The 12614-nt window shown below is 39.3% G+C and overlaps 1 protein-coding gene across 1 annotated transcript; it reads left to right on the top strand.

The window, feature by feature from the left end:
- Positions 1-3491: 3491 nt before the first annotated feature.
- Positions 3492-11974, top strand: LOC149814067 (transcription initiation factor TFIID subunit 9-like). Its single transcript, XM_089989498.1, has 3 exons — positions 3492-3609; positions 4037-4394; positions 10810-11974. The coding sequence occupies exons 2-3, from the start codon at positions 4140-4142 to the stop codon at positions 11095-11097; spliced, it is 543 nt and encodes a 180-aa protein (XP_089845624.1). The 5' UTR covers positions 3492-3609; positions 4037-4139; the 3' UTR covers positions 11098-11974.
- The last annotated feature ends 640 nt before the right edge of the window (positions 11975-12614 follow it).

The following is a 12614-nucleotide window of genomic DNA, read 5'->3' as shown; positions in this document are numbered from 1 at the left end:
TGATGTTAATATTAGTATCCTCATCGGTATCAGTATCAATATAAATGACCACACTTCTGGTTTTTCTTCAACGAATTGTGTGATCATCTGTGGGTTCTTTCTTGCCATCTTCAAAATCAAAATTGGCACAGTTTCTTATTTTGAATCATTTTGATAGTTCTAATCATATTGAACAAAAATTTCAAATGTCTTGCCTGATTTTTTTGAATTTATTTTATTTTATTTTTTACGAGGAGAAACCACCATTGTATTGTTGGGCTGACAGGTTCCATGTTGACTTTGGTGGCATAACCCTATTTCAGTGTCCACAGTGTAATACTCCGCAAGTATTCCCTCCTTATGTTGCTGGTGAGCATATGCCTCGGTATTTTGTAATACCTAAAATTCTTCTAACATGGACTTTGGGCCTCATAATGTTCATTTTAGTGGAGTACACGTATGATGCATTATGTGCTACCAAGTTAGAGGCTTACTAGTTGTATATCTTCCAACAGAATCTTGTATATGCCAAGTCTGGCCTAAATGGATCATGGTTAAGAGATTTTTATTCCAAGATGTATTGGATTGTAAGCCGGTTTCCAAGGATACAAATCCATTAAGCACCATATAAGCTTGTCATATCTAAATTTATGTGTAAAATGCTGCAATGGTATTTTTGTTTCTATCCTTCACTATAACTGACCACTTATCTAACCGGATCCATCATGAGCTCACCAAACAAGGGTCGCCATGACCATTTATCTACCAACAGAAGGCCTCTAAAACAATAAATTCACCAAATTAATGGCATCCCACTTTAGATAGCTCAGACATGCAACTTGTCTTCACCAATAATTTCCTCCTTAAAATGTTCAAATACCCAAATATAGTGCATTAAAAAGAGGAAGATCAATGTACATGTTGCATCACGTCATATTATAATATTTGCATCAATATGTGCCAGGAAATTTCATATTAATATATTCAAATTTGGAAGATAAAAGGTACATAATGCTCTTTACTTTGACAGCTTACAATAAACATCCTCCAACATTTTCCCCACATTTATACTAAATTCAAATCAATCGTTAAATAATACTACATGCATAATCTTCCATAATAACTCCCCCTACTTAGTCCAAACAAAAGTCTAGAAAACAAAAATACAAATCTCCAATGCCTGCTAGCTGCTCGCCACTTCATCAATTAAGAACCACGATAAACTGTCATTCTAGTCTCCTAGATGATAGATCACCGTAAACTATCTAGCATAGACTTGTCAGAGTGCTTCTTCTAATGGTTAATATGAGAGCATATTGGGGTTTGTTCCACCCTATGGTACTTGGCATACTTGCACACGCCATTTTACCTTGGTACTTGTGTCGACACACGTGTTCCCGTGTCAACACATGAACACACCATTTTACCCTTCGTACATATAAGTTTGCATTAAATTTACAATTTATAATTATCTTTTCAGTTTATAACTTTATTTTTTTAGTATATAATATATATTTTAGATATATCATATATATTTAGATTATATTCAATTTATTTTGAATTTATTTTGTATATATAGCCTTGTTCCCTTACCCACATTTTTTTGAAATTACCGTATCGTACCCTCCATACCCATATAGAACCAACATTACGGTGTAAATTACCAAGTTTCATAAGAGGGACAAAAAAACAACAATGATGCAGTTAAATGGTTAGTGTGAAATATGATATCACAAAATAAATGTGCCAATAGATATTGTTAAAATTCTCACAACCTTATAACAAAACTCAAAATTAGAAAAGGTAACTTCCTACAATACCATGCTAATGCAATCCCTACATAATGCATCACAAACCATTGCCTGCATTTCATAGTTGCACCTAATAACAGAAATGAGCGCAATCAATTCTAAATACTCAAAATAGCTTCACTCATAAAACAAGCCTATTGCAGAAGAATTAAGTAAAAATAGCAACCTTAAATATGGAAAGGTAAAAACAACACAATCTCTCTATTTAATAGAGCACAAAACACAATATAATCCCATCTTCTAATAGAGCACAAAAAACAATACTAAAACAACACAATCACAAAAAACAACATATATCTAAACTTAGGTGGATGAAAATATAGAATATTTGTAGCATGAACAAATCTCTTTGTTTTTTCTTCTTCCTCAATTTAAAAAAAAAATGATTCACATGTGAAAAATGACCTTATTTGAAAAAATCGAAGGATTGGCTGAAACAATCATCGATGAAGTGCTGCCTATATGTGTTTCGCCAAAAACAATCACCGAAAATTTTGTCAGGAGGAAAGAGGTTAAGGGAACACTGGTTGGGGACCACAAGAATCCCTAAATTATGCAAAACTAGAGTTTGATGATCACCAGTTTGCGCATAAAAGGTTTTAAGAAACAAAATGACCTATTTAATGCTTGTGAAATTCTCATGATGAAAAGGAATTTCACATCAACTCATGCAAAACTTTGCAATTTTTGCAAACTTTCGCAAACCTTTTAGGAATTTCATGACCTCCAATGCCAAACTCTTGACAAAATTTGCAAGTTAATCACTTATATATACTAAAACAGAATTTCACACGCTAAAATGAAATTGTGCATCACTATAAATCGACAACATGCAAAATGCTTGATGAAATTCGCAAGGATTTTCGCAAGGAGTATAACAATTATCGTAATATAGATGCAAAAATCGTGGGGCTTTTGTGAGAGTTAGGAAGAGCAGCCAATTTTGCAGCATATACTGTGCAAAGTCGTGATGTTAGTGGAAACATCATGCGAATTTCATTTTAGTGATATTTAGTTAGATCAGGAGAGCGTTGCGACATAACGCACAAAACTTGAGAGATTCGCTCGTTTTAAGGGTAAAAAAGTCTTAAAAAAGTTGAGAACTTACGAATTTAGACATTCGGCATATTTTAAAATTTATGGGGAATTTGGGAAAACATGTCAAATTTATGGCACAGTATGATCAAATTTTTTGTTCGATTATTGTGACCTGAATTCATTTTCTCATATTTTAAAAATTTGGATTATGGATCATATCTAACGGATCATGGATTGAATGAATATTTGTTTGGATTTAATAACCATGGATTGGATCACAAATTGGATCTAATGGATCATGGCTTGGATCGATGGATTTTAAGATCCATAACAAAGAATAGCATATGGGATTCGGATAAAAGGTCCAACTAAAACTGCTTCATTTTTTACCCTTTAAAGGCCAGCATGTCAATATGAGTTCTTTGTTCTTTGGTTCTCAACGGTTGACCTTTTCGGGTCAGGACAAGCGCATTGGGATGGATCTCTAAGTTTGATCCAGACGAGATGCTTATCGGATCGAAAGTGGTCACCATGCTGGGCCGTGTAGATCCAAAGTCCATCAGCACCAAGACCCGTCACAACACCCAACAAGACACAAATTTTTAATATTTATTTATTTTTTTAAATAATCCCTCCCAAGGTGTCAGGTTTTTGGCAATATCCCCGAAATTGGATCTGACTCCGAGGCAGTAGGTTGGGTTGTTTCTTATTTCGGGTTCCCCCTGAAACCCTCAAGAACACCACCGCTGCTGGCTGCGCTCCCACCTTCTCCGGCGACCCCGTAAGGCTCCTCCCCTCCTTTTAAGAAGATGATCTTTCGTTTCATGTCTGAAACCACCACAAAATCTTTAATTTTTGGCTGGAAGGAATTCGCCGGAGAATTCCGGTGAGCAGGAACGAGACCTCCGGCGACCAGCCGTTGCATACCCGTGAAACACTTATTGAGTTGCAGACCCGTGTTTCACGGGTGTGATTTCGAATCAACCCTTGATAATCGAAATCTCACGGGAGCCTGTGATTTGAATCATGCTGATTCGAAATCCTCGTTGAGGGGTTTTAGAATCGTTTTCTCAGGTTCCCCTGAGAAAGCGATTCTTTCGGATGCAACCGAACGTTCCCTAAGAGAGATCATACATTGCCAGAACGAAAGGAAGCAAAGGGAGAACGAAAGGAGAATGAGACCTAAACAGACGGCTCCCCCTTTTCAGGTTCTGACCCGTTTCCGGGCATCTGGAAGACGGAAGCTCTAGGCGTGATCGACCAGGAAGACGTGGGACTCCTTCATCGACTCCAGGAGAGAGAGAGAGGGTTATGGCGGAGGAAGACGAGGAGCCGAGGGATGCGAAGATCGTGAAGACACTGCTGAAGTCGATGGGCATCGAACGGTACGAGCCCAGGGTTGTCCACCAGTTCCTGGAGCTATGGTACAGGTACGTGGCCGACGTCCTCACCGACGCACAGACCTACTCGGAGCACGCCGGCAAGCCTTCCGTTGACTGCGACGACGTCAAGCTCGCCATCCAATCCAAGGTCAACTTCAGCTTCTCGCAGCCGCCCCCGCGAGAGGTAATGCTTCTCTTCCTCTGCGGTCGAGGTAGTCGTCTTTTGTGGGGTTTTTCATTCTCAAGACATCGATATAGGGTTTGCGTTTACAACTAGGGGAAGAACTTCTCTTTTCTTCTTTTCCATTTCTGACGATTGCTTTTGTCGAATCTTCTGTTGAAAAGTTAGGTTAGAACGTTTTCTTTTAATAACGGCATTGAATTTTTGAGAGAGAGAGAGAGAGAGAGAGAGAGAGAGAGAGAGAGAGAGAGAGAGAGAGAGAGAGAGAGAGAGAGTTGCGACCAATGTTGGATTTGATTCTAAAGGGTGTCATGTATTTCATGCTACCGTTAATTAAAACACTTAAGAGAGGGTGGTCAAATCAAACTGATATTTACTTACATCAAAGAAGAATAAAGAAAAATTAGAGCTTCAACTCTTAGATTTCTAGGTGCCACCACTATCGTCCTCTTTGTTTCCGTTATCATGCACAACAAGGCACTCAAGATTCCAAATGTAAAAAATAAATCAACTCAGGCTCTCCTAGTGACTTGCTTAAAAGACTTGATTTTCAATTAACTTTCTCTTTGTTCGGTATTTGGCCAAAAATCTTACTGTTATGTGATATATAATCATTCACCTAATGCTGTTAGAATAAGGAGGGTTTGTGGTAATGAGCTCTTAATCACTGTCAATCACAAGAACGAGGCATGACATGGAGTCATGGACAGTCTTGGTGCAAGACACGGAATTTTCAAAACTAGGGTATAACAGTTCCTGAGGCAACATGAGTGATAAATTGAAGTGTGATATCCATCTCGAGTTAGGACGGATTTGATTGCAGTATCCAACATGGGTTTGTCTGTGTGCATCAGTGGTCATGGTGTGCCCGATATTTATGTTGGTGCCATGTTGTGTTCGATACGGGGCACATGCAGGCTAAGTGAGATGCATGTCTGACATAGACAGTGTCTTATGTTCATATCCATATTCAATTGTGTTGACATGAGGTACGAGGAAAATGGGCATGTCACTGGCTGTTGTGGGGGGGGGGGGGGGGGGGAGGGGAGGGATTCTTTCTTACACATGGATAATATGTAATTCTTGTTTTGGTGAGTGGTCTAGAGTTGCCTTCTTGTCAGGTGGACCCTTCCAACCACCGAGCAGAACACAAACTTGTAAAGACAATATGAGTCACTTTGGTTTCATATTTGGATATGTGGGTGGATTCACTCTTCTTGGCTTTGAAGCCAATACAGAATGGTGATAATCTGTCATTGAAATCAACCTTGCTAAACTTTTCAGTTTAGCATTCCGGAAAGAGGATGTTTATGCAGCCACCACGTTATTTTAGAAGGTTTCTTTAATTTTTGGGTTATGATGGTGACAGATTGTTTTCTTCTTTATTGGGCTACTGATACAAATGTGCCTTCAACCAATGTTCTATTATCTGGTTAATAAATCATTTATCAATGGTTTTGCAAATTAAGATTTATGAAACCACAAACAGACAATGATACATGCTCAAATTTCTACCTGTAACCTCTAATATTTTTAGTTAGCAAGTTTGTAGATTTTATGATAGCAATTGTGTGCATCATGCCAGCATGTTATTGCTGCCATAACTATAAAGTCAGAGTGCAACAAAGAGGGATGGTTTACATGTGTCAACAGACTTTGTTGTGGATGGTTTTTTAACCACAAAAGTCTCATAGATATCTGCAGGTTAGCAAAGCTTCTGTTGTACTGCTCTTCTAACTGCAACTTCGCTCTCAAATAATCATTTTCCTGGATTGTGCTAAACCTAGATATCAGGTTTTCAAAAGTGCAAAGCATACTTGAATCATTTGCTTCTCTCCAAACCTATTTAAAAATAAATTGCACGTGTGTGTGTGTGTCTAACAGAAACAACATATTTGAGAGGTGAAAGCAACACTATAAAAAACTGACATTTTTAAAGTAGGTCTTGAAACAATCTAAACAACATGATTTAGAATGTTTTCTAGTAGGACTTCTTGACTTAAAACCGTGACCGGGGAGCTCTAGACTAGACCCTAGGTGGGAATTGAGAGAGTGGGTTATGGCGGAGGAAGAGGAGTAGCCGAGGGACGCGAAGATCGTGAAGACACTGCTGAAGTTGATGGTCATCGAACGGTACGAGTTAAAACGTTTTCTTTTAATAATGGCATTGAATTTTTGAGAGAGAGAGGGATATTGCGATCAATGTTGGATTTGATTCTACAGGATGTCATGTATTTCATGCTACCGTTAATTAGAACACTTAAGAGAGGGTGGTCAAATCAAACTGGTATTTACTTACATCAAAGAAGAATAAAGAAGAATTAGAGATTCAACTCTTCGATTTCTAGGTGCCACCAGTATCATCCTCTTATTTGTTTCTGTTATCATGCACAACAAGGCACTCAAGATTCCAAAGGCTTGGCTTTTTTAGCTCATCTATAGTTAACTTTGGAGCTGCCAGTTGCATGGTTGGTGCGCAAACTCTTTTATCCATATACCTTCCTCCCTGAAATGTATCATTAAACTTGCGTAGTTGCCTCGACCCTATTATTGGGAAGGTAAAAATAGATCAACGCCGGCTCTCCTAGTGACTTGCTTAAAACACTTGGTTTTCAATTAACTCTCTTTGTTCGATATTTGGCCAAAAATCTTACTGTTATGTGATATATAATCATTCACCTAATGCTGTTAGAATATGGAGGGTTTGTGGTAATGAGCTCATAATCACTGTCAATCACAAGAACGAGGCATGGCATGGAGTCATGAACATTCTTGGTGCAAGACACTGAAATTTCAAAATTAGGGTATAACAGATCCTGAGCCAACATGAGTGATAAATTGAAGTGTGATATCCATCTTGAGTTAAGACGGATTTGATTGCAGTATCCAACATGGGTTTGTCTGTGTGCATCAGTGGTCATGGTGTGCCCAACATTTATGTTGGTGCCATGTTGTGTACGCGGGGCACATGCAGGCTAAGTGAGACGCATGACTGACATAGACAGTGTCTTATGATAGCATACCATGAGCACTTTATGCTGCTACACGTTTAACAATTTTCTGCTCTGATGATACAGGTGATGGCCTCGGGAATACTTTACCAGTACGACACCAAAAAAGATGTCACATAAGAAAACATTCTAAATCATGTTCTTTAGATTGCTTCAAGACCTACTTTCAAGAGGCCAGTTTTTTATAGTGTTGCTTTCACCTCTCAAATACATTGTCTCTGTTACACACACCTGCAATTCATTTTTAAATAGGTTTGGAAGAGAAGCAAGTGCTTCAAGTATGCTTCCCACTTCTGAAAACCTGATATCTAGGTTCTGCACAATCCAGGAAAATGATTATCTGAAAGCGAAGTTGCAGTATTTTTTTTTTGAAAACTCACCGAGAGCCAGGTCACTAAACGGGCCAGCCTTCCTGTGAGGAAAAACTCTGGGCCGAAGCCACGACCACCCAGTACAACAGAAGTTTTGCTAACCTGCAGAAATCTGTGAATTTTGCGGTTAAAAAACCATCCAAAACAAAGTCTGTTGACACATGTAAACACTCCCTCTTTGTTGCACTCTGACTTTATAGTTATGGCGGCAACAACATGCTGGCATGATCAAGGTTGTTAAATGCGATGAGGCGAAGCGAGGCATTGAGCCTGTTATGAAGCGAGGCGTAAGCCTCGAGGCATTGAAGCGTAAGCTTCATAATCAAAATAATAAAATATATAATATTAATAAAATAATGAAAATTTTAAATAAGAACTACTACATGACAAGCAATGGGAAAAAAGGCATCCAATGATAGATTATCCGAACCACGACATAAATTTCTTCAACCACCAGTAACCTGGGTGAATATAAAAATTAAATATCAACGTCATCAGAAAAAAGGTAAAACCCCGTTCACCTGCCAGAAAGAAGAAACAAAAACACGGCAAGCCCACATTAATAAGAAAAACACTTAAACACAGTTGGAATCAAAGCCGTCTACAAATCGGGAAAGTGCAAAAAAAAAATTTAATTTTTCCTCGTCAAAGTCATAAATTCAACAATATCACCAAACAGACATCGCCTAATTCCACAAAATAAGAATTTCATGGAAGAAATCCTAAAGTTGATACATTCGTCAAATGCTAGGAGCAAGCCATGACACATGCAACTTCCAAAATGCATAAAACCCATAAGAAAAAGAACAGAACAAAGAAATTACACCGAAGGCATTCAAATAGACGAAATTCACTTGATTTCCTTTGTACCGAAACCAAACCCTAAGCAACAACAATAGAGGGGAAACAAGAAAAGCTAACAGCTAGGGAAACTAAAAAAACAAACAAAATCAACAATGTAGATGTCTCCAGGTCCCAATTCCTCACAAACCCCAAAACCGAGTTCTTCATCTTCCTCCCACACAGATCTCATCCCAAACCCCTTCCCAATCACCACAAACCCCTAACCCCGCCCAAATGCAGCTACCACAAACCACGCCAAACCCCCGAAAACAACTAAAAATGGTGCAAAATTTTACCTCCGGAGCACCACAACTCCAGATCCTCCCGATCGGACCTGCAGAGAAACGGCGGCAACCAGAAGACTGACGAGACGAGGTCGGCGAGCCCAAAGACGCCGAAGATGATGACTCGTACGCCTTAGAAGCAAAGCGCGCCTTGATGCGAGGCGTGCACTTCACCCATGTGAAGCGTGCGCTTCGAGCCTGCAAACGCCTCCCTATAGTGCCTCAGTTCTTTGAGCTTGCGCTTCGCCTCTGAGGCGTATGCTTCAGGTATTGAGGCGTTCGCCTCTAACAACATTGGGCATGATGCACACAATTGCTATCCTAAAATCTACAAACTTGCTAACTATAAATATTAGAGGTTCCAGGTAGAAATTCGAGCATGTATCATAGTCTATTTGTGGTTTCATATATCTTATTTTGCAAAACCATTGATATGTGCTTTATTAACTGGCTAATAGAACATTGGTTGAAGGCACATTTGTATCAGTAGCCCAATAAAGAAGAAAACAATCTGTCACCATCATAACCCAAAAATTAAAGAAACCTAAAATAAAGTACTGGCTGCATAAACATCCTCTTTCCAGAATGCTAAGCTGAAAAGTTTAGCAAGGTTGATTTCAATGACAGATTGCCACCATTCTGTATTGGCTTCAAAGCCAAGAAGAGTGTCCAAATATGAAACCAAAGTGACCCGTGTTGTCTTTACAAGTTTGTGTTCTGCTCGGTGGTTGGAAGGGTCCTCCTGACAAGAAGGCAACTCTAGACCACTCACCAGAACAAGAATTACAGATTATCCATGTGTAAACAAGAATCCCTCCCCTCTCTTACAACAGCCAGTGACATGCCCATTTTCCTAGTACCTCATGTCAACACAATTGAATATGTTATGGAAGTTGTTGGTCTTAAAATGTTTTAAATATACTAGCCTTTGGCATTCCTTTTTGTCAAACTTGTGTATGTTGATCAGTTTTGCAGGCATTCCTCCTTGTGCTTTAAATGAAGCAGAACTACTAATATTTGAGCTACATATGTGGATGGTTGTTGAGAATTGACCATCTTTCATTAAGACATCCAGTTGACGAGATGATAAAAACACGACATACTACTCTCCTGATGTTCATAATGCATCCTTTTTTTTTATATATTTACTTGGAGAAACCACCCCCAGTATCAGAGACCTAGCCACGCTGGCTTTGCCTGCCGTACTTACAATCGCTGTCTTGGCTGCGTAAAACTCTGTGGGCTTACCCCTTTCCCCGAGGGAGTTGCCACGCTTCTGCTTCTGCAAGTGGTGACACCCATGAGATTTGAACCTAGACCACCAGCCTAGTGGCCTAGGTCCCATCCCACTATGCCAAACCCGTTTGGGGCTCATAATGCTATCGTACTCATCACAAATATGTGATTTTTTTATTTCTTAAATAAAGTGATATAATTATGTTGCTCTCATCTTAGAACAAATGGTGGGTTCTGTTATGCTATTACATATTTTTGCTCAAAGAAGGTAGGCGTTGCACCCATTGAAAATAAGATGAGAGAGAATCGTTTACGGTGGTTTGGACATATTCGGTGAAGGCCTAATGATGCTCCAGTTAGAAGGATGGAGAAATGGGAAAATATATTAGTTAAAAGAGGTCGGGGTAGGCCTAGGAAGACTTGGATGGAGATGATAGGAAAGGATATGAATGCTTTGAACCTCACCGAGGACATGACATTGGATAGAAATGATTGGAGGAGAAGGATTCGTGTGGAAGACCCAGAATGATTTTCTTTGTTGGTTCATATCGCCGACCCCAATTGTTTTGGGATGAAGGCGTAGTTGTTGTTGTTGTTGTATGTATTCTTGCAATGTCTGTTATTCAAACCCATGAAGGAGAAGACTGGTTGTTAATCTGGTTTAATTTCTCAGGTCCTCCTTGAGTTGGCCAGGAACAGGAACAAGATCCCTTTGCCAAAATTCATTCCAGGGCCAGGCATTCCCTTGCCTCCTGAACAAGACACTCTAATCAGTCCAAACTACCAACTTGCACTTCCCAGAAGGCAGTCCAAGCAGGTTATTGAAGAGACAGAAGAAGAAGAAGATGATGCAGAAAAAATCAATGCTACCAATCCGAATATCCCACAGGACCAAATGATGGAACAGCAACAATCTCATCAGAAAGTCTCCTTTCCTCTTGCTGGTAAACGCCTTAATTGAACCTTGTCTCTTGTGGTTGTAGGTTTTGTTTTCCTTTTAAATAGATTTGTAACGGACAAGAAGGGACAGAAAATCTCTGGAGACGTGCTCTTTTTGCTTTTTATGGCATAATATATGATTATATCCACTATCCCCTACATTCATTGTACAATCTTCCTCTTTTGATATCTTATGCAAATAAGGGAATTATGGTTTTATGAAGTAATACCAATTCTCTGTATGCAGACAAGAAAAAAGAAAAGAATATGCATTCTTTGAGGAATGAATTGCTGATACATTTTGGAGTCACAATTGGAGACCCAAGGTTACACAGGAGATCAATTAGCCCACACCTAGCCCGTACATTTCCCATACACCCCCACCTGTACACTGTATACGTGCCTATATTTGAAAATCTATACAAAAGAAAAGTAACAAGGGTGGTCATATACTTCCCGCCATTCCCTTCCTGCTAAAAGATTCCTATCAAACATGTGACGCATTTCTTCTCTACATTCTGTCAAAGATTTATCGGGTATCGATGGAGTCGTCTCCACGACATCCCCCATCTTCAACTTACCATCAGGCAGTCCGTTCAGGTTCTCCAACTGCTCCTTCCATGTGGAGATCGATCCCAGTCGGTTGGTTAATGGAGAGAAGATCTGCAAAGTTTCCTTAACGAACCTTTGTTGCTTGGAGAACGGATGCGCATCCATTGTCATCATGTTATGCAGTCTGTCAGCCAGTTTTAGTATAACAGCCCTTGCGCCCACCATGGCAAGGGACAATACTGTGTGCAGCCGATCTGCCTCCACGGTCCTGCTAGCAGTATTACTTTCACGGGCAAGCTTGCTCAAGTGGCTTAGCCTTGACACCTGCACATACAACATAGCAAATAAGGAACAAACAACTTGATGCATGTGGACAATTGGACTTAAATTCCTACAGCAATAGAACTTAAATTCCAACTATCTAGTTTACATGGCAGCTGAAATTGTGTTATTATGTGTTTACAGTGCAATGACTACCACTCCAGGTACCTTGAAGACCAAACAACTCTAGAATACTTCTCATGAAATCAGGAACAAAATTTAATTATCCACTTTCTCATACAATCATGCGTTTAAGACTCAAAAATAGTTTGTACGTGTGTGTTTTCAAGACATAATCTGACTTTATGCATGTGGACAATTGGAACACATTAGAAAGAAACCTTCGAGAACAAGTAGGTAAAGTGGAAAGGGAAGCCAAAAGAGAATAAGAAGGGTCCAACCAATCCATGGGGGCCACCTTGACCAAGCCAAATAAAAGGCATTCCGGGAAGCGAAGCAACTAAGCAAGTGCATCTGACGCCAAAAGATACCTTCCTATCTAAACAGTGACACAAAGAAAAAGGAAAACAGTTTTGAAAATTTGTTTTTACAATTAAAAAACTGAAAAATAATAAAAAAAGTCAAACTAAAGAAAGGAAGAGACGGTCAAGCAAAAATTCTCAATGAAACAAAAAATGCAGCCAAAACGAAGCTCCCCGTGCATTG

The sequence above is a fragment of the Nuphar pumila genome, chromosome 15 (genome assembly GCF_984573655.1).
Source record: "Nuphar pumila chromosome 15, dmNupPumi1.hap1.1, whole genome shotgun sequence".
NCBI classification, from domain to species: domain Eukaryota; kingdom Viridiplantae; phylum Streptophyta; class Magnoliopsida; order Nymphaeales; family Nymphaeaceae; genus Nuphar; species Nuphar pumila.
This window is presented reverse-complemented; position numbering and strand designations above follow the sequence as displayed.

What these genes read in the sequence shown, in the direction of transcription:
- LOC149814067 (XM_089989498.1), top strand. Translation starts at nt 4,140, where the DNA reads ATGGCGGAGGAAGACGAGGAGCCGAGGGATGCGAAGATCGTGAAGACA. An exon ending in CGCAGCCGCCCCCGCGAGAG is followed by an intron (nt 4,395 to 10,809) that starts GTAATGCTTCTC and finishes TTAATTTCTCAG; the next exon opens with GTCCTCCTTGAGTTGGCCAG.